The sequence below is a fragment of the Rosa chinensis genome, chromosome 3 (assembly GCF_002994745.2).
Source record: "Rosa chinensis cultivar Old Blush chromosome 3, RchiOBHm-V2, whole genome shotgun sequence".
NCBI classification, from domain to species: Eukaryota; Viridiplantae; Streptophyta; class Magnoliopsida; order Rosales; family Rosaceae; genus Rosa; species Rosa chinensis.
Window position 1 is genome coordinate 6,081,311 of NC_037090.1, and position 20,642 is coordinate 6,101,952.

The following is a 20,642-nucleotide window of genomic DNA, read 5'->3' on the forward strand; positions in this document are numbered from 1 at the left end:
TAATCGATATTCCTTTTCATTCAGAAAAGGAGCTATGGCTTTCCAACTCTTCGAAACAAACCACAAATCAACAGTAGTACAGAACATGATGGCACCGATGTCAAAGTAAAGCTTTCTTGCTTTCTCCTTTATTTGAGTAGTGATTTAATTCAAAGTACTATTTATGTTTTAATTTGATGACTTTGTGTTAATAATTGGCAAGTGCTTGATTACTCTCTCTCTTTTCTGTCTTTGCTTGGTTTCTATCAGAGTTTACGAGAGGCAGGAGAGACAGCACGTTGGGTCTGAAGACAACAGTGTCATGGAACGGGTTCAGGTTCAGATCCCAGATACTCCTGCAAAGAAAACTCAGAGACAACATTCTAGCGGGATTTCTATGCTTATTGCCCCTACAAATTCTTTAGAGGAAAACAAAGAGAACCCAATTGCAGAGGACTTGTCTGCAATGGACGACGAGGTAGTGGATTGCAGTGGACTTATGGACACGATTTTGGATTCCATTCGTTCCTTGGATTTGAACAAGCCTGTGTGGGAGGAGTGGGAGACTGAGGAATTTGCTTATGGTTATAGGGCCGCATTATTGCAAACAGAAGATCTTGCAAGGGAGGATGAGGAAGTGTTGACATATAATCTTCCATGTTCTCAGTCATCTTCCAATACCGAAAATCCTGAAAATCACAGTTGCGGTTTTGGCAGCATAGAGGGTTCTTTCATGCCAGTTGTGCAACCTGGTTATGCTGCTGAATCCATGTCACAATGTAAGTGATGTTAATAAAACTCTTTACAATCTTCTATTAATTAACCTGATCTTAATTTTGACTTTTTAAATATATCTATGATTTACCCAAACCAGATAATTGAGGATATGTATGGCCCCTTCAACATCATTATATAATTTTATTGATTAATTTCTCAAGTAGTTTGTAGTTTGTAGAATAATCTGGCACTTATTTTGAGCAATAAAAACTTGGTAATTTATTATAAAACAACACATCAGGCATGCTATGTTTCACCGCTGAGTACCGGTTTTATTTATTTATTTATTTTGTATGTAAACATGATGTTGAGATGGTGTTGTCCATAATCTGTTCATTAATGTTGTTCATTCACTAATATAGTGTACGTTTGTGACTGCAGATAATTTGAAGAATCAGGAATTAGTTGATGGCAAGTACAATATTGCTGATACAAATTATATTGGTAGCTTAAAAAGAAAACTACATGCTGCTACACTTCAAATGCCACGGAAGAGACTCAAGAGGCCGAAGAAAAAAGTTTACCGGCCAAAAGTGGTACGTAATTTAGGAAGGCCTATACCTAGAATGGAACCCAAGACTCCCACCAAAAAGAATGAAAGGATGAAGCTCAAAACACCAAAAATGAAGAAAAATGTGTCATTGAAGAAGTCTTCGAGCACAATCAACCTCAACCATGTCCGAGTTCCTTTAGATTTGGAGCCTATTGTATCAGAGGGAGAATTTTCAAGCATTGACAAAGAAAAGCACTCTAACGATGGAACCCGCATCATATCAGAGAAGACAGTGGAGCATTGCATCACAAAATGCATTGATTTAGGATTAAAATTTTTGACGAAGAAAAAGAGGACGACGATGGGAAAGAAATGGGAAGTGAAAGACTATAGTAGAATAATGGAACCGAATCTTCTGAAAATAAAAAAGAAAAGAAGGATGGGCAGGAGGAGATGGGAAGTAGACGTGTGGGAAAAAATAGCTAGCAAATTTCAGACAAACTATCTTAAACGGAGACGCAATAAAAAGAGAAGAGCTGCCCCCGAAATCAGTCAACAGGAAGTGCGCAACATCTTTAACACCGAAAAGCTGTTGTCTCCATGCTTCATCACCGAATCAGGAGGTAATTTATAATATAGAATTGTATTTCACTTTTTTGAAGGAAAGTTCTATGAAGAAAGACTAAATTTTGTTTTTTTTTTTTTTTTTTGTAGGATTGAACATTGAAGAAAGCTTAACAGGAATGGTGAGCTTACTGGAAAGTGATAGTTTTGAGTTGTTCTTCAAATCAACAGGTATGTGAAATTTATTTTTTATTCATCATTTCAGACAAATAAGTCGGTCTACATCATTTTTTAAGTTTCTTTCGACTTTTATATTTATATGATAAAGAAATTAATTGTTGTGGCCTGTCCTAAAATAAATTGTTAACATATATAGCTAGCTACAAAATTAGATTATGTTCATTCATTAGAAAGAAAGGCATGTATAACTGGTATTCTGGTAAGTAGGAGTACTGTTATTGATCTGTGTGGGTCAAAATGAGAGTGATATATATGTTGAGAAGTCAAAGACTCAATGGACATTTCATATCAAATAGACAAGAGAAATTTTAAATACACACCCCAAACTACTTAATACACATCCATATTATTTTATATTTCAAATCAGATTTTATAGGTAGATTAAATGACCAAAATAGACATATATTAGAAGAAAAATAATAATAATAATAATCATCATATCTTCCTTATATGATTCTATAATTATAAACACAATAAATTTCTATACATGCATCCTCATTTAAAACAAGAATTCCTTAAATAAATTGTAATTAAATGGGGTGAGAAACCATATCATTTACAAAATCAATGGCATTAAATGTTTTTAAAACAAATCGCTTTACTCCAACTTTTAGTTTTTTTTTTTTCTAAAAGTTATGATTAGTCAATTTATTATCTAATATAAAAAATCACAAGTATAAAATTTTGTAATTATTAATTTGTTTGACCATCCAATGACAATTTCGTAGTTCCGCCATTGTGGAGAAACTACTGATACAGTCTTGGTTGAATGTTCGACTCAAAATTTTATACTTGATCAATATGGTGTTTGGAGGATGAGAACTTAAATAATACAAAACCTATTTCTAAGCATCTATTTGAAGGGAACAATAATAATTCCTTATGGATTTCTCAATAACTAACACAAGCAATTAATATGGTCAATTATAAAATACTAATATGGTAATATATACTAAATTACTAATCAAATTAAATAGTAGCCTTAATGTAGTTAAATAATAGTGTATTTCATGGTTTTTTTGGTTGAGGATATTTTAGGTAATTTGGGTTGTGTATTTAGTAAAATATTAGAATGAGTAATTAAATGGTTGGTGTATTGAGTAAGGAGTGCGTATTTAAAACTTCTCAATAGACAAACGTGTAAATTAAGAGAAAAGAACCAAAGAAATTTTAATACTTCAAAATATTACTTATTAGCTTCATGCATGTAAATCAATGGGAGTTTCTGTAAATTGGAACAAATACTAAGTTACAAATTAAGGCATACTATGAGTCGAGCATCAGTTACAAATGCCTTTGTATCAGTCCTTTTTGTTTAATTTGCATCTTTTAGTCTTTGTGTTTTTAAATTTACTTGGACTCTGAATTGCAATGACAATGACAACCAAGTATTTGTAACCAATTTCATTAATCTCATGCTAAATTTCTCCTTTTGTTTTGTCTTTCTTTGGGTCCAAAGTTGCTTTCAGGTTTCTGTTTTTTTTAATTCAAGGAGACATAGTTACATTTATTTTGTTAAAAGCAGCTATTTTTTAAGTAATTTCTAATTGGTCCTTAATTATGTGCCTTATTTCTTAACATTGATTCACCGTCGTTGTTTCCTTGATAATTACCAATTTTCCTTTATTACCCTTTAGAATAATAAATATCTCACATTGCTCAATTATATCTTTGAATTCAATGCAGATAGACCTGAAGATAATATCAATGTTGTTGTGCAAAAACATCAACTTAACCATGGGATACTTGTTTGTTACCAAGAAAATGAGAAACATGGTCCTCACGTTGAGCTGGGTATCGTAGCCAGTGCAAATGGTGAGCTTGGTATGGTAGCCACGACAAAGGGAAAGGGAAGGAGGCAAGAAAAGCTTGAGAAATTAGAACATGGTGAACTAGCTCACCCATGGAAGCTTCAATTGCAAAATGAAGTTAAGGAGGGGGACAAACATGACCCGAACTCTGAATTTTGGGATAAGGAGAGACAATTCTTTGAGGGTCGGATCAACTTATTTTTAACTCGTATGCGCATAGTTCAAGGTATGTTCTTTACTAGCAACTCGATCTCAAACCTTTATTCATGTAATCAGTTAGGAAGTAATATTAATATATGTTTACTCTTACTGCTTCTCGATAACACCATCTTCATCTTCATCTGCATGCTTTCTCTCTCATCTGCATGCAACCATGTAGAGACTCTCTTTCATACCCATCCCCAGATCTATCATCTATCTCTTTCTTTCCAAACCACCATGTCACTGCATGGATGGGTTGCTAATACTTACTCACCACGACCGTCTGACCAATTTTTTTTCCTTTCATCCTTTTCGCTCTCTTTCCAACCCTTTCTACTTGGAAAAATCTAGAAAAAGATACAATCAGTTAAACTGAAGTTTTGACTTCTTTTACTCATGCGATTCGATTAGTTGGTTGGTTCTGGGTTTATCATCGCTCCCTTGCTTCTTTTATGCTTTTATGAAAGTTGCCTTAAAAAATAGATAAAGAAAGATGAACTAGAGGAACTAGAGGAATGCTGGGAAAAATAAATGTTGATGTTTGATTTGAAATATACTGTAGAATCTTCATAGATGGTTAGTAGAAATTTTTCGATCGACCGAGGAATAAAGAGAGAAATCGCCTTGAGACAGAGTCTTCTAGCTTCAAAACGTCCATTAGTTCTTTAAAAAAAAAAACATTACAATCAATTAACAGGGCAATATAATATAATCATATACACAAATCACTCACCTACAGTTATTTATATTCATATTACTTGTTTCTAAACCACGACCATATAGATCATGCGGTGTCAGTGAACTTTTTTTTGCTCTAGCCAAGCCTCTTAAAGCTTGGGAATTCAGGTTCTTAAGCACTATAATTTAGTGAACACTTACTGGTAATACCTCATATTTTTGTCGTTTTTTATTCTAATTTTTATGAAAGTGTCATTTTATTTGGTTAGACAAATAGACTTATATAAGAAAATTGATGTTGAATTCTCATTTAGTCGACCTGGTGACTATATATTCCCATAAGCTAATGGGACATCGTTCTACAATTTTTGTTTTCTTCTCTTTTATTTCTAAATTGGCCCTAATTTACTTTTAGTTTTTGTTTTGAGAATTTACTTCATGTTATTTTTATTGTATTGTTTTTCTCTTCAGTTTAAAATCAAACTTATTGTTTTTATTTATATTATGATTAGGAAATAGAAAATTTTCACAATGGGATGGATCAGTTATGGATTCGATAGTCGGAGTTTTTTTAACACAGAACGTATCAGATCATCTATCCAGGTAAAGCTCAGTAAATTAGATTATGTCATATATGCTTTTATGATTATGAGGATGATTAGACCACTAATTAACTTAATCTTATTTTCTACAGTTCTGCCTTTATATCACTCGCTGCAGCTTTCCCATATCAGCCCAGTTGTAACCAAGAATTAACTTATGCAAACTCAGAGCCAAGTTGTGAGCAATCAAGAATTGTTAAAATTGAGGAATTGGTAGAGGGTGGAATCTCAAAGTCCAGCTGTGAACAATCAAATGACCAAACATATTGTGAAGATATAAATAGTGGCAGCCATAAATTGGTTGGAAGTAACATGGTATTTGATAAAGAGTCGTTCACACAAGAAGCCACAACTACAATGAAGTACGAAAATCAGAAGTCAAGTGATTGCGAAATGGTATTAGCCAAACAAGTTGAGTTGCAGCAAAATTTTGAGGGTCAAGATTATTACGTGGACATGCCATCTGATAAGCCTGACTGCTCGATTGATATTATTACTGAAAATTCGCTTTCTTACTTCAATGAGGAAAAGCAAAGAGGAAAGAAGTTGAAGGTGGATGCTCGAGAAATAAATAATGAGGTTGCTATGGTGAATGGAAAACCTGATTGGGATTATTATAGGAGAGAAATTGCAAAGGAAAGAAAGATCAGGCACATGGCGGATTCGGTAGACTGGCAGGCCGTTAGACAAGCAGATGTTGATGATGTTGCTGAAGCCATCAAAGGACGTGGACAACATCGTGTCATCGCACATCGAATAAAGGTAAAACAAATATCTATAATTTTTTTTTATATTATCTGAAATACAATTTATTTCCTTGTTAATTTGCTTCAAAGTATAAGCGTTTTAGATAATATTGGGATATGCTTAGGCTCCATTTGGTATTGAGCTGTGGGGATTAAAATCACTTTTAGTTACCGTTATGGATTGATTATGTGTATGGTAATAAGATTTTATAATGTGGTTATTAAAAAAAAAAGAGTTAAATAACCACGATTTTATTTTTAGAAAGCAGCTGAGAGAATTTTTTTTTCCCCTTTTTCTTCGAGTCTCTATCTTCTTCACTGAATCTCTCTGTTGGTTACTGCTTCAATTCTTATAGGTTGGTTTGTTTTTCTTAATTTTTTTTCCTCAGATAATCACCACTTATGCTTAATTGTGTTGAACCCATTAACACTTTCTGCCCATCATCGCTTATCAGCTTCCTTCAATTCTTCTTCTTCTGCATTTTGGATCCGGTCTTGGACTCTTGGTTTATGATTTGCTACCAAAGGACTATTAGATGTTTCTTGATAAATTAATAATTCTGATTAGTTTTTGACTGGTCGGTTTGATTGTTAATGCTTGGTCCTTGTACCAAAATCACATATATGTCTTTCACCTTTTTTTGGTACCAAGAAACTACGATTAACAGAAGCAAAAAGAAGATAACTAAAGACCCAGTCATTACAAAAACTGAAAGCAAAACAAGAAAAAGAAAATTTCCCAGTTTTTTGTCGATTTAGTGATTGAACGCAATCTATTTTTTTTTTTATTCATTTTGTTTCTTTTTGAGAGGTTGAACGCCATTTTTATTTTATTTATTTTGTTTCTTTTTATTTATGTATGAATAGTAGTGATTGAACCCTGTTTTGCAGCAATATTGAATTTGACTTTGGCATCATGTATAATCAAAGTATATGTTACTGCTAATTCGATGCTTCTTTTCTTATAACTTTTATGAGATTTACTGTTACAAAAATAATAATTAGAGATTATAATTATTATTCTGTTATTGGTGATATTTGTTTGGAGTCGGAGTTTAGAGAGAAGTTAAGAAATTTCTACAAAATAAATGAAACAAAAACTAACTCGTTTTGTTTGTTTTGTAGAAATTTCTTAATGACGTGAATCAAGACCATAAAGAAATTAACCTTGAGTGGCTAAGATGGGCTCCAGACAAACTAGCAAGGTATGTATAGTATTTATGCAAGATTTAAATTACTGAATATTTTTATTCAGTTCTACTAATTATTTTTTATTATTCACTAATCTATATTTGTAGGAAATATTTGACTAATATAGAGGGAATTGGCCTGAAAAGTGTGGAGTGCGTGCGCCTTTTAGCACTGAAGCAGATAGCCTTCCCGGTATGAGATAAATGAGCACTCTCTAAGTCATGTTATATTTTTATGAAGTTCAAATACTTATTCATTTTTTCTGTTAGGTGGACGTTAATGTTGGCAGGATAGCCATTCGTTTAGGGTGGGTGCCTATGCAACCATTACCTGAAGATGTTCAGATACACGTATTAGAAGAGTAAGTATATACGAACAAGAATGTAAATAAAAGAATGACAAAAAAAAATATTCCTATACGAATAAAATATGTAAACAATATACTTAATTACAAGACATATAAAAAATTATTTTTTATTAAAAAAAATATACTATAAGCTTGTCAACAATATACTTATAAGACATATAATTTGTGTTTTCAGAAAAACTAACTCAATACTTTTTGTAGGATGCCGGTTATGGACAATATTCAAAAGTATCTTTGGCCTCGCCTAATGAAATTGACGTTCGAAGAATTGTAATTCTCAAAATTTTCTTTTATCAACAATTTTTTTCCCTTTATGAAACTATATTCCGTAAGGACTTGGACTCATATTTTAATATTCATACAGGTATGAACTACACTATCAAATGATAACCTTTGGAAAGGTATGCATCTTGATAATATATATTGCAAAATTGTGACATTCAATAGTTTAGAGGAAATTAATGCTTTTTATTTTATGAAATGATATTTATAATATTCATGCAGGTTTATATATTGCAAAATTGTGACATTCAATAGTTTAGAGGAAATTAATGCCTTTTATTTATGAAATGATATTTATAATATTCATGCAGGTTTATTGTACCAAACGTAAACCTAATTGTCATTCATGTCCAATGAAGAACGAGTGCAAGTATTATCTTAGTGCATATGCAAGGTTTGTTCAAATTTTCTAATTTGTTAACTTATACTTTAATATCATACGATGAAGATTATATTGGAAATCACATTTGTTCATAAACTATAAAAACGTAAATATCAATTAAAAACAAGTTACAATATATGCAATTATATAACCTATTTCTTGTTTGCACATCTTTGGATGATTAATATCCTTTTAGATAATTATAAAGAAGAGTAATTTTCGCACTCCCATTCTACTTTATGTCGACTTCTGCTATTCTTTTATTGGTTGGTTTCCGAATTTTCCATTAATGTTAATGTTTCTTTAACAAGTTATATATGATTCTATCACTAAACTTAAATGTCAAGATACCCAAAATTCAATTATTTAATTTTGAATTTAATCCAAACTTAGTCATTTCAAATTTCATTGTTTATTTGGTCCCTCACATGATAGAGGTGCCCAATGTTTAGGTCAAAAACAAAATTAAAGAATTTTCATTACCTCAAAGGCATGAAAATGAATAAAGCATGTTTTAATTAGAAATTGCTGCTATAACTAATAAAGTTTTCATAGCACATTTTTATAATTTTTTTTTAATTGTGAAGCATGTTTTTATTGTGTGTGTGTGTGTGTGTGTGTGTAAATCAGGTATGTTTGATAACAATTTGTAAATTCTAATATCATTTGAAATAATTTGAGGTCTAAATCTAATTCACATATTTGATGTAGTTCAAAATATGCTGCTTTACCGAAGTCAATGAAGAAGCAAGGACAAAAGAAAACTGATGTGGTTATTTGCAATAATCATCTTTCTTCTGGGTATGAGTCAGAAAATGCAGCATCACAATCATATCTTGAGGACACTACTAAATTAGAATATCAAATAAAAGATTGTGAACCGATAATTGAAGAACCAGCATCACCTCGACCGTCATTAGTGGAACCAGAATATGTGGAAAGAGACATTGAAGATTTATTCCTTGATGATCCTTTTAAAGAGTTCGTAACAAGAAGGCCATATATGAATACATTTCGAGGAAGTGATATCTCAACACTAGTTCCCTTTATGACCCCAGAAGAAGCTACTTTCATCCCCGCTCGTAGACTAAAAGAAGTGGACCGTTTGAGGACAAAACACTCAGTGTAAGTTGGCTTCACATTTATTTAAAGAATAACGTATTATTATATATCACTGTAGTTAACTATAACTATCATGCAGCTACGTGATTAAAGATCAAGGCCCTTTATTTAAAGAGGTAAGTTAATTATTCTTTTCTCTCACAAACTCAATTTTTGCCCCAGCCGTTGTAAATTATCTCAACTTAATTGTTGTAAATATGTATGTTGTAGCTACAACTAGAGAGACGTCACCCTCATGATAATAGTCCTTACCTTTTTGCCTTGTGCACATCAGGTATGACCTTGACAAAGACATATAAAATACCTTGAAATGTTCATATGTGAAAAATTCTTATTTTGATAACTAAAAACATTGATGTTAGGTTCAGAGTTGCCTAACTATATTTGAATATGCTTTAATTAGTTATTTGTGAATATGTCAATTTCAGATCAAATGGAAAAAGTATCTCAATCACCTGATCAAAACAGATGCAGTTGCAAGGGATCTAATGATTCATCATGTGATGGTGAGAAGACATGTTTTTCTTGTAACAGTCTTTCAACACAAGCTAATACTGTTCAAGGAACAATTTTGGTGAGCAATACACATGAGTCATGTATGGTTAAATGTTTTTAATAGATATTTTAAACAATTATATAATAAATTATATTAATGCATGAACAGATACCTTGTAGAACAGCAATGAGGGGAAGTTTTCCATTAAACGGTACATATTTTCAAATTAATGAGGTGAGCTTACTTACGCTTTATTCAATAGTTCATAGTTTATATGTACTGCAAACTATAAAATGAATAATATTTTAGATTAAGCTATTATATGCTAGTACATGAAAATTATTGCTTTGTAGGTTTTTGCGGATCATGAATCCAGTATACGCCCCATCAACGTTCATAGAGATTTGTTATGGGATCAGACGAGAAGAGATGTATACTTTGGAACATCAACAAGTGCAATTCTTAAAGGTAAATAAATATTTGTGTAAAGATGATCTTTGTGTGATTTGTATGAAAATGTATGTAAAGAGATTCTATCATGCAAGAATATCACTATTTATTAAGAAAATAAATTACTAATGTTTTATTGCAGGCTTATCAACATATGACGTTGCGATGTGTTTTAAGGAAGGTATGTATTTTAGTTTTTCACTACTTAATAGCTATTGTAATACTTAATTAGTTAATAACTTCATAATGAATGATATAAAAGTAGCTCAATCAACCATTATTTTTTATTCGTTAATTCGTAAAAAAAAAAATCTTTAAACTGGTTTGAATAACTTGTAAATTCAATTTTTTTCCTTAACAAACTTCTAAAGAAAACTTATAAAAATCTTTAAACTGCAACTAATTAACAATTAAATATGTATTTTATGATAATTTTACTACGAACTGATTAGTAGTATTTTTGTAGAATATTAACTTTTTTTAATGACAATTTAGTATGAGGACCTTATGTCAAATTGTTTTTAGTGCTTTCCATGTACACTAATAATTCCAAGAAAGAAAAAGAGAACTAGGGTACAATATAACATTCAATAATTATATCAAATTATTGAAAATTTTTCATTTCAGGTTCTATTTGCGTTAGAGCATTTAATCGGGAAACACGCAGGCCTGAGCCTCTATTAGAAAGGTTTCACATTTCAACCGTCAAAACCGCAAAGAAAGGAAAGAAAAAAGCGGAACAGAAAGAAGACGACTGAAGAGTTGGAGATACTAATCTTAACAAATATATGATATCTTTGGCATAACAATAGAATCCAAAACTGGATTATTTTACTTTTTTGAATCTCGCATTGTAGCCAAACAATTGGTTTCCAAATTGCTATACAAATTGTTTGTTTTTAGTTTCTAACTGTTGGAAACTTTTGTTTCGGATGCTTATTAAGTTGGTTAGCTTGAATATTCTCATATACACTAGAAAGCTAGTCAATTTTTGTTGTTTAATTACAAAGGCAATGCCCAAGTCAATTTTTGCTGTTAGTTTATGATCACCGATTCACCGCGACAGAAACTCAGGCAACTAAAATAATTGCCGTTTCAAATATACATATCTAGAAACTTCTCTCACTTTCTCTCCGTTCCTCTATAGACACGAATACACAAAAATGACCCAAAAAAATTATATATCTTGCAAACTTTCACACCATGAACAGTAAACTCATCATCACTTTGCACTCCCATACCTTCGCTTGCCTTCAGCAGAAACTGAATGCCTCTTAGGCAAAGCTTGACTAACACCATTGGGTGGTTTTCGCGACGGTGAAGGAATTAGTGATGGAATGAAACTTCTGTTAACAACAATAAGATAAGTGAAATATTGTATCAGAACACATCTAGGGAAGAGTAGTATGTGCATCGATCTGAATAAACCATCAGATAATGCAACTTAAAGATAAATGTGATTATTAACTCATGGGAATCAGAGTTTACCTAGTTTCTGGGCTCCTTACCGGCCTGCAGTTGGTTTTCTTTGGTTTTGCTCCCAACCCATTTGGAATGTTTGTAGCTTTAATAGGAGCATTTAGTTGCCAAAGCGTGTCTGGCTCTGAAGAATCACTAGTTGCAGCATCAAGTTGATCATCAGATTCGTCAAAGTCTTGACTCTCCTCCTTATTTGTCGTCGAACATATGATGGAAGGGTGTGAGAGGCGACTCTGACCAAACATCTCTGGTAGCTGTCTGTTGTCCACATGATCCCAACATGATCTTAATGGACTTTGTTCTCTACTTTTACTCTCAAGCTTGTTCACCATCACCTTATCAACCCAATCACCAGGAATTGATGAAAATAACTCCTTATCATCCTCCTTTCCATTCACTTTGGGACTACCAACCGGTGGCCATGAAGGTGAATGCATCAACATGTCTTGAAGATCCAAACTTCGCCTTTTTGGCTTTGATGTAGAGGTTTTACGAGCCTAGTGAATCCAAATATTATGAAGCAAAATGAAGTGATTAGCAGAGACCATTGATAAAATAAAATTTTGATCTATGTATTGATATTAATTACTTGGCCATGTACCTCTATATTTCCAAAATCCTCCGTTGGTTGCTTACGACCACCGGAAAAATCTCCAGTACTTTTCCCTCTTGGATGCATAGGCGAAGAGCCAGCAGAATTCATTCTAAATCTTTCAGGGCTTAGGGAGAGCGAATTTTTCAACTGCATTCCCTCACCTTCTTTTCGTGCTAGGGCTGCCTTCAGAGTAGCAATCTGATATAAAAAGAATAAACAGTAAAAAAGAGGTTCATATACTGCACATACAATTGATTATAACCATAAAAAGCCAAAGATCACCTGTTCTTTCAGCTCTTTAACATTTGCACCATCTTTGTTGACTCGAGCAGCACCAAGTTCAACTGTGGAAACCCGTTCTGCAAATTTGAGGGTACTCAATGTTTCTCCAAGAGCTTCATACTCAGGACTAATGTGAACAAACATGAGTGTCTTTGCTTGCCCTCCTGACACCACAAAGACCAATCAAATAATTACAAAGAAGACAACCATAAATGAGAGTTTTTCCACGTAAGCTCAAGGTTATTAAAAATATTCTTACCAAGTGAGTCTTGGAGTAGTTGTGTGAGTTTACTATTTCTATACGGAACGTGTGAATTCTTTTGAGCAAGAGAGGCAATGACATCTCCTAAAGCTGAGAGAGATTTGTTAATATGTTGTGCCTCCTTTAATCTATCACCAGTCACCTCGGATTTATCAACTCTTTCGCTTCCTGCTAAGTCAACTAGATGCATACAACCACGAAGAATACTTCCAGATGCCAGATCCCTTCCGTGAACATGAACTGTCAAGCAACTGTTTATCATAACAGAAGGAAGTCAATGTATATAGCTTTTATGCAAATGTAGGAGTACTTCTCATATTAATATTCAAAGTACATCATTAATCCTACCTATGGGAACGACTACTCCGGTCATTCATGGCTGTAGAACTCACTGCACGATTCTTATGCCCAAGATTCATCAAATATATAACATCAGATGTTGATGATACAGGTACAAGGTTCGCTTCAGGTACGTTAATGCCGTTTTGAGAACTATTTCGAATTTCTAATGTAAGCTGGAGTTAAGGTCACAAAGGAGTATGATATGCATTTAATGACTAAAAGGAAAATCACAATCTAAAAAGTAAAGTAGGGTCAGGACTCATAAAGGATATCTTTGGTTAGAGCCATCCACAGCAAGGAGATCCCTAACTTGCTCATTATAAATTTCAAGCATCTGAACGGAAATTTCATAGCGAATGGTGTCCTTTCTCAGTTCTGATAATTGAAATAGATCACCCAATGCTCTGTAATTTACACCTCGGCTTTCTTCCGTAACCTCAGTCGGTCCAGTCTATATTGGTGAACAAAATAAATCTACAGTTTAGTCTATAATTTTTCAGGATCAATACCCATTATATGATGAAATCATCTGAAATATAATTTCACATGTCATACCATAGTATAAGTTTTTCCTGATCCGGTTTGTCCATAAGCAAATATACAGACATTGTACCCATCAAGAACTGACCGAATGAGAGGCTGCGTATCTGAAAATACCTCCTCTGCGTGGAAAGAAAAGTGATGGTGAATACGCTGACAAGTATGATTGAGAGTGAACCTACTTTGAGACTAGCTAGCTAACCTTGGGTTGATAATGGCCCAAATACTTTGTTGAAACTGAAAGATTTCCGCCCCTCTTTGCCATATTTTGAAGGGGTGACAATTGTAATTTTTCCATCATCTATTTGATCAAAAGTATTGGAACGATTTGTTTGCCCAGGCAACAGAGGACGCACTCGGCAGTACACCCTTATATTTCCTAATTAAACAAAATTAATGACTATTAAATTTGTAGAAAACATATAGGGATTGATTTACATAGGAGGACCAGAAACTCACCTTTCAGATCCTGCACCAGATTGTATAACTTGCGATTTTCTTCAAGAACTTTCTGGTATCCTGATGCTGCATGAGCCAAACCATGCAGGTGCATACCTACATTGCGAAACTAATTATGGTCCTCATTAAGAATTTGGAAAGAAAAAGAATAAGACTGATTTTAGTTTAAATATATTACCTAGGCTGTTGAAATCCTCCTGGTACTTCATTTGTAGAAACTTCATTCCTGCTTTTGTATCATATAGATTATGTTTCAATTCCTACAGGATATTAGCACCAATTTCACCAGTACTTCTTTAGGACAGATTGCAGTATTGGAGTAGCTATTATGATACAACTGCAGCTAACCTGAATATTTTTCTTTTGTTGTTCAACCAACAGTTTATGCTTCATAAACTGGCCTTTTGATCCCTCGTGATGGTCATATGTTTGATTGCAACAATCATCCTTCTTTATTTGAGTCGCAGCTTTCTCTTCATTCTAAATCATCCATCAGTAAAAGAAAATGTCACCAATTGCAAAATCAATCGAAGTTATACAAAATGCTATCCCATTGAATCAAGTCTTTTGCATTTTCACAACAGTATGGTAAATGAGAATCTAAATGCATGCAGACATACCTTGATATCACCAGAACCAGGTTCAGAAAGAGATGGAGACTCAGAGTCAGGGCCAGGGCTATCTTTGGAAGGTGCTTTTACCTGCCATTATCAAACAGAGTAAATCATCCATGGAAGCTTGATAGTAACCTAGTAATTAATAGTGAAACTGCACATATATTTCGTCTTCCTCAAGACAATGAGACAAAACAGTAGAAGTCCAAAACTGGTCGGGAAGCAGGATCCATCTATAACCAGGGTAGAACTTAGTCACCCGACATATATCATGTACACCATGGAGGCAATGAGCTCTCAGAAAGAAAAAGAAGAGAAAAATAGCACATGAAAAAGTAAGCCATTATTCTAGGACAGGCAGCTACTTACCAGTTCAGTTTGGCTTGCTAGCCGATGCTGAAACTCCTCCATTACTTTACTCAGCATAGATTCCACAATCTGTCAAAAGCAACAGAAAATGGTTTCCCTGAGTAAAACAGAATGCTCAGGAAAAATAGGAAACGTAGTAATATGAGCAACAATGTTATCCTTAGAGTAACAAATGTGGTAATCCACTAAATGATCACAATATATCGGAAGGGATCGGAATGCTGATTTTTCTGACTAACAGGAAGTAACCTTAAGTATCTAACTATGACAAAAATTGGATTTAATTTCCGTTGACTCCCATCCACATCAGTATAATTTATTAAGATACTTACAAATGGAATTTCTTCCTGTTTTTTGTCCAAAAGAACTTCACGTACTAACATGTGTAAGGAATGAGAAGAACTCTGAAAGTTAGAAGACAAAACAATTAAACTCTATTATCTGATGAATGTAAAAGAAAATTTAAGAAACAGAAAATCTCACTAACTGCTTCATTGGGATCTTCACTGGAGAAACTATCTTGCGATCTTTCACTCCATGATGAGGTCCTTGTAAAAGAACTCATGAATGGTTCAGAATTTTTTCGCAGAAAGGGTTTCCCAGAGATAGGTGGTTTCAAGTTTCCAACAAATTTCCATGATCCACTTCCGCCTGCTTGTTTCCAGTCACTATATGATTTTAGTGCTAGAACACAGTTGACAATCCTTGCACTTGCAGATTTTCCTCCCTGTAAACTCAAAATTTGGATAAGTGTCACCACAAAACAAAACAAAAAAATCTGCAAGTGCACAGCCATAAATGTATTCTTAGCACCAACCTGTTCCAAATCAGAGGCTTCAAAGGTTGGAAGCCCCAATTCCTCCACAGCCACAAGGAAATTTCTGACGTTTTCGAAGTACTGAAATGCTGATAGAGCTGCCCCGTCAGGAATAGGCACGGAGTCACAAGGGCCTTCAACAACCTAAGAACAAATAGGCAGTTATCCTCGATCATCAAACCATTCAATAAACAAATAGGAACATATAAAAGAGCCTGAACAAAGACAAAATAGAAACCAAGTTGATCCATACCTTTGCCACAGCTCCGGGTTGAACCTTGTTAATAACATTGCAAAGGATTATTCCACTTCGCAATCCAAGCCTAAAATCTTCTTCAGAGGGCTCAGCTGGCAAATCTTTACCGCCCACCACTCCAACCGTCTTTCTAAGCCACCCAGCTGCTTCGTACCTTCTCACAGCTGCATAATAGTATGGCACCATATTTACATTACATTACATTGAAATTCAAGTCATAGGCTGAGAAATCCTTGCTTCTACTGTTGAATTGGTGTGTTAAATAACTTATATTTGATATTCATGATATCAAAATTCATCTCCAAGATGATTGAAATATAAAGCAACAGAACTACGTATTCAAGTTATGTTTCCAAATTTAGCTGCATTAAACCAAATGGTAGTATTGCACTATTCCTCACCCATTACTAACCCTCCCATGATTTCAATTCTATCATCAATAAAAATGAGAGACAGAGAGATAACCAAAGCTATCCATTTATGAAAAATTGGATTATTTGGGCTTTCATTAAAACATTCCAGGTATTAAAAAGAAAGTTCCTTTGCAGTACATTTCCATTAAAATTAACACCTCACCACATTTATCAAGAAAATTCAGTATCATGTTTCAGAAAACACCTAGGAAGATGAAGAACCAATAAATTAGAAAAAGTAGAAAATAAAGGAAAGATTATTACAAGCTTCCTCTGCCTTCCTTGAAGCCAATCCCACATCGCTGAGACGAGTCCCATGCTGTTGAAGAACGGCTTCAACCACAGAAGCAACATTAAAAGGCAATGATTGCTCCGTTGCCATTACCACCAGGAAATTAAATTTACTTCAAAATTCAATTCCTCCCCATTAACCCAGAAGTTTAGACTTCTCTAGAGAACAATGCAGACCACAAATTTGTGATGGGAGCCCAGAAAAGTTTTGTGATTTGTGTGTTATAGAATGAAGCATTGGTTGAACTCTCTAGGGAGAAACTGGAATTAGATATAGAGGCAGACTTGGCTGTGAAGATTAGGTCCTATTTTGAAGAAAAAAGGGAAAAAAAAGATGGAAAAAGAAAAGGGGTAATGGAAAGTGAAGGGAGAGAGAAAATTGGAAATGGGATAATTTTCTTTCCCTCACTTTCTGTGTCTGTGTTTTGGTTTTTCTGAGCTTTGTTTCTTGGGTTCTCTCTCTCTCTCTCCCCCATCTCTCTGTTTTAGCTTGTTGTCTGTCTAATCTTGAAAGGAAAAAGCTACACCGAACCTAGTTCCGAGCCTCCCGGAGAGGTGGGATTTAACGGTTTATATTCCACAACACGACAAAAGCTTTTACAGACAATTAGGAAAATTAGAAATTAAAGAGTTTTTGCTGGAAAAAGAAAAAAGAAAATCAGTCCCTTTTTGGTCAATTGAAATTTTTTTTTTTTTTAGAGATGGTGATCATCCAAAAGCTCATCCAATACTATGTGTGTATTATATATATATATATATATATATATATATGAGAGAGATGGGGCTTTATGTATGTGTGTATTATTGTATTGATGTTAATTTTAACAGAAAAAAAATTTACAGCTTCTTTGATTAAATAAGAAAAATCGTTACTTTTCATATACCATATCGAAATTTGTACTAAATAAATATTATATGAAAAAAGGATTAAGGTGAGTTCCTTGAACTCATAAGGGATTGAGTTTATAGATAAATTTTATATCTCATGTATCCTACTTTGATACATTATATATATGTATTTTGTGTAAGAGTGATGTGATTCACATGACCAAAAAAAAAGATGTGATTCACAATTTCAAAATATCTTACTCAAGATGGTTTTAAATTAGGGTTTCTTTTTGTTTTGTAATTGAGCTAACATAACCTAGAACTCTTTCAACTGATTCATATAGTTGTGAGTCTTGACACATTTATCTCCTTCTATGTCAAATATACACAACTGACAACCCTATACACAATGACCTTCATTGTTCTAAATTGACCTAGTCATCTACTTATTTTGTTCAAGAGGATCTGGTCACCTACTTGATATTACATTAAATAAGTATAAACAAAAGTCAGAGGTCATGATATATACTTACAGGTGAGTGCATATAATTTAGTAGCAGAAACACTCCAAAATGTCTTTTAAGATGCCATTTCATTCTTTTCATTGGGTACCCTCTTTGCTTATTTGTAAAGGCGAGCATGGTTATTAGGGAAATTAATCATTTTTAAAACAATTAATAATTCACTTCTCAAAAGTTAGAATGATGATTAGTACCATTGCGCTGGACCAAGAAATGAGAACTAGGGCCTTTATATAATGTTTCTTGAAATTAACTAACTTAATATTCATGATTATATCTTACACAGAATTTCACAATCATGAAGCTACCCCAAAAAGGCTGTGATCAAACATCTAATACTATACACAGGACCAGTTATAATTAGGGTAGAAGGAAAAAGTGTAAAGAGGCGGGACTAGCCTAGCCTTGCCTAGCAAAACAATCAAATATAACCCAAACAGACGAAAAGGAAATTGAAGGAGGACACCACCACCCTTATCTTCTAATTTTCCGCTTGACACTGAGGATGATTGATGACCCGTTAACTTAACATGGACAAGGCAAGTAAGAGCACATGATATGAGCACCACTTCATGATTTAGGCCATTTGCAGTCATATAGAAGAAATGCTTTTTTAATTTCAAGCCTATATATCTTTAAGATATATATGCTAATATTTTCATCTTTTTGATGTTTTTATGGTAAAGTTGCTTAGTCCAAGATTCTTCTAGGCTTTTGTGGTGGGGGTGAAGTGGGGTGGGTTTAGGAGAAGATGCACATGATCTTAATTTTATTTTAAGTGTTTAATGTAATTTGTAATTAACTTATTAAAATCCATTTCAAACTAAATTGTGATATATTTTTTCCTCTCTTTAGTTTTTTCAGTACATTCAATGGATTGAAGAGCAAGTCGAATTAGAATTCAGGACTTTTGATATTAAGCTAGGGTAAGTGTTCTTACCCAATCTCACCAAATGTACTTTAAACTATACTAGAATTGCACATGATCATACTTGTTAAAGCACATTATGATAGAGTTTATCCTGAAACTGAAGTTATTTGGTGGATAACCATACCAACCATATTGGTTATAAGGTATTGTAATGGTAGACTTTCTGATGAAATCTAGCTCAATTCTTCAACCCATTTAGATCGAGCAAATTAATTGTCGACCACGGCTCACCCGGAAACTCGCAAATATGATGCATATATATATATATATATGAAGGAGCCACAGAAGACATGAAGATAGAATAGAGGATCAGAAACAAAAGAGAATTTAGATAGGGAGGGGACATCGATAAGGTGGCTAGAATCGAGTACTCTTGAGAGGTGTAATTAACGATCCATCAAACCAGACCAAAATGGTTATGAAATGCCACGCCTTGCATGCGAAGTGAATCGTAGACATGAGCATCACGGTAAATAAAGTAAAATTGAAGGGCTGTGCTGTCAATTCATATGCCGTTCCCTCCAAAACGGTTGAATGATTCAAACTTACGGTTGGGTTGGTTACCATACGAGCCTAACAGGTTCGGAGCGCCAATTTTAAAAGTTCGTTACTGTTAACATTGACAAATAGGCATATGGGTCCCAAAAGTAGCTCGGGCAGGACCCGAAGCTACAGGCCGGCATATGTAGTATTTGTTAAAGTTAAGACTGCCGGCCGACTAACACTGGCAAAGAAATGGGCTCCACCGGTCCGGCTAAATCACGTCGACAAAATCAGATCAAACGTCAGCATCACTGCCACCGGCATCAGGATCCGATATTTATTTTTGGATCAATTAATATGGTGATCTGTGTACAAAAACTTGAAGAGTGTGTGTGTATATGCAGTAATTTCTTACTTGAGGAATGTTGCAAAAAATATAGGACAGAATTCCTGTAAAATTAAAATACAAATAATATGATAATATATTAAAAAAAAAAAATAATAATAAGAATAAGAAAACAAAAGAAAAGTAAGAAATCTTTTGATCCTCTTAAATAAATAAAAAATTAAAAAAAAAACAAAAGAAAAGTAAGAAAAATTAGTAATAATACATAGATTCATATATATATATATATATATATATATATATGAAAACTTATCGAGTCAAGGCGTGCAAGTGCACTATCTTAAGAGAAGATTCGTCATCTACTGCATAGAGTTGAATGACGAACTTCCCTCAAGATACAACAACTCTTCGAACTTCGTCGTGCAACTAAGAA

The 20,642-nt window shown here is 33.6% G+C and overlaps 2 protein-coding genes across 4 annotated transcripts; one reads left to right on the forward strand and one right to left on the reverse strand.

Moving 5' to 3' along the window:
- The first annotated feature begins 11 nt into the window (after window positions 1-11).
- Window positions 12-11,351, forward strand: LOC112194003 (protein ROS1A). Its single transcript, XM_024334269.2, has 21 exons — window positions 12-105; window positions 250-758; window positions 1,138-1,872; window positions 1,964-2,044; window positions 3,740-4,090; window positions 5,256-5,346; window positions 5,438-6,107; window positions 7,217-7,296; window positions 7,390-7,474; window positions 7,552-7,643; window positions 7,851-7,919; window positions 8,014-8,050; window positions 8,243-8,325; window positions 9,025-9,438; window positions 9,515-9,551; window positions 9,646-9,709; window positions 9,864-10,009; window positions 10,100-10,165; window positions 10,285-10,399; window positions 10,524-10,562; window positions 11,009-11,351. Exons 1-21 carry the CDS (start codon window positions 35-37, stop codon window positions 11,137-11,139), a joined length of 3,966 nt encoding a protein of 1,321 aa, XP_024190037.1. The 5' UTR covers window positions 12-34; the 3' UTR covers window positions 11,140-11,351.
- Window positions 11,352-11,358: 7 nt separating this feature from the next.
- Window positions 11,359-17,578, reverse strand: LOC112191746 (kinesin-like protein KIN-14I). 3 transcript variants are annotated; one of them, XM_040517227.1, is made up of 19 exons: window positions 17,074-17,578; window positions 16,394-16,560; window positions 16,141-16,284; window positions 15,811-16,050; window positions 15,656-15,727; window positions 15,324-15,392; window positions 14,961-15,041; window positions 14,689-14,820; window positions 14,519-14,600; window positions 14,341-14,436; window positions 14,084-14,260; window positions 13,897-14,003; window positions 13,614-13,792; window positions 13,348-13,509; window positions 12,997-13,250; window positions 12,738-12,901; window positions 12,462-12,653; window positions 11,890-12,357; window positions 11,359-11,727 (listed from the first exon to the last, which is right to left on the reverse strand). In XM_040517227.1, the coding sequence occupies exons 1-19, from the start codon at window positions 17,189-17,191 to the stop codon at window positions 11,671-11,673; spliced, it is 2,961 nt and encodes a 986-aa protein (XP_040373161.1). In that variant the 5' UTR covers window positions 17,192-17,578; the 3' UTR covers window positions 11,359-11,670. The 3 variants fall into 3 exon arrangements, with proteins under 3 accessions (XP_040373161.1, XP_024186915.1, XP_024186917.1); XM_024331147.2 differs by having other exon boundaries at window positions 11,870-12,357; window positions 17,074-17,577; XM_024331149.2 differs by lacking the exon at window positions 11,359-11,727 and having other exon boundaries at window positions 11,866-12,357; window positions 17,074-17,577.
- Window positions 17,579-20,642: the final 3,064 nt, after the last annotated feature.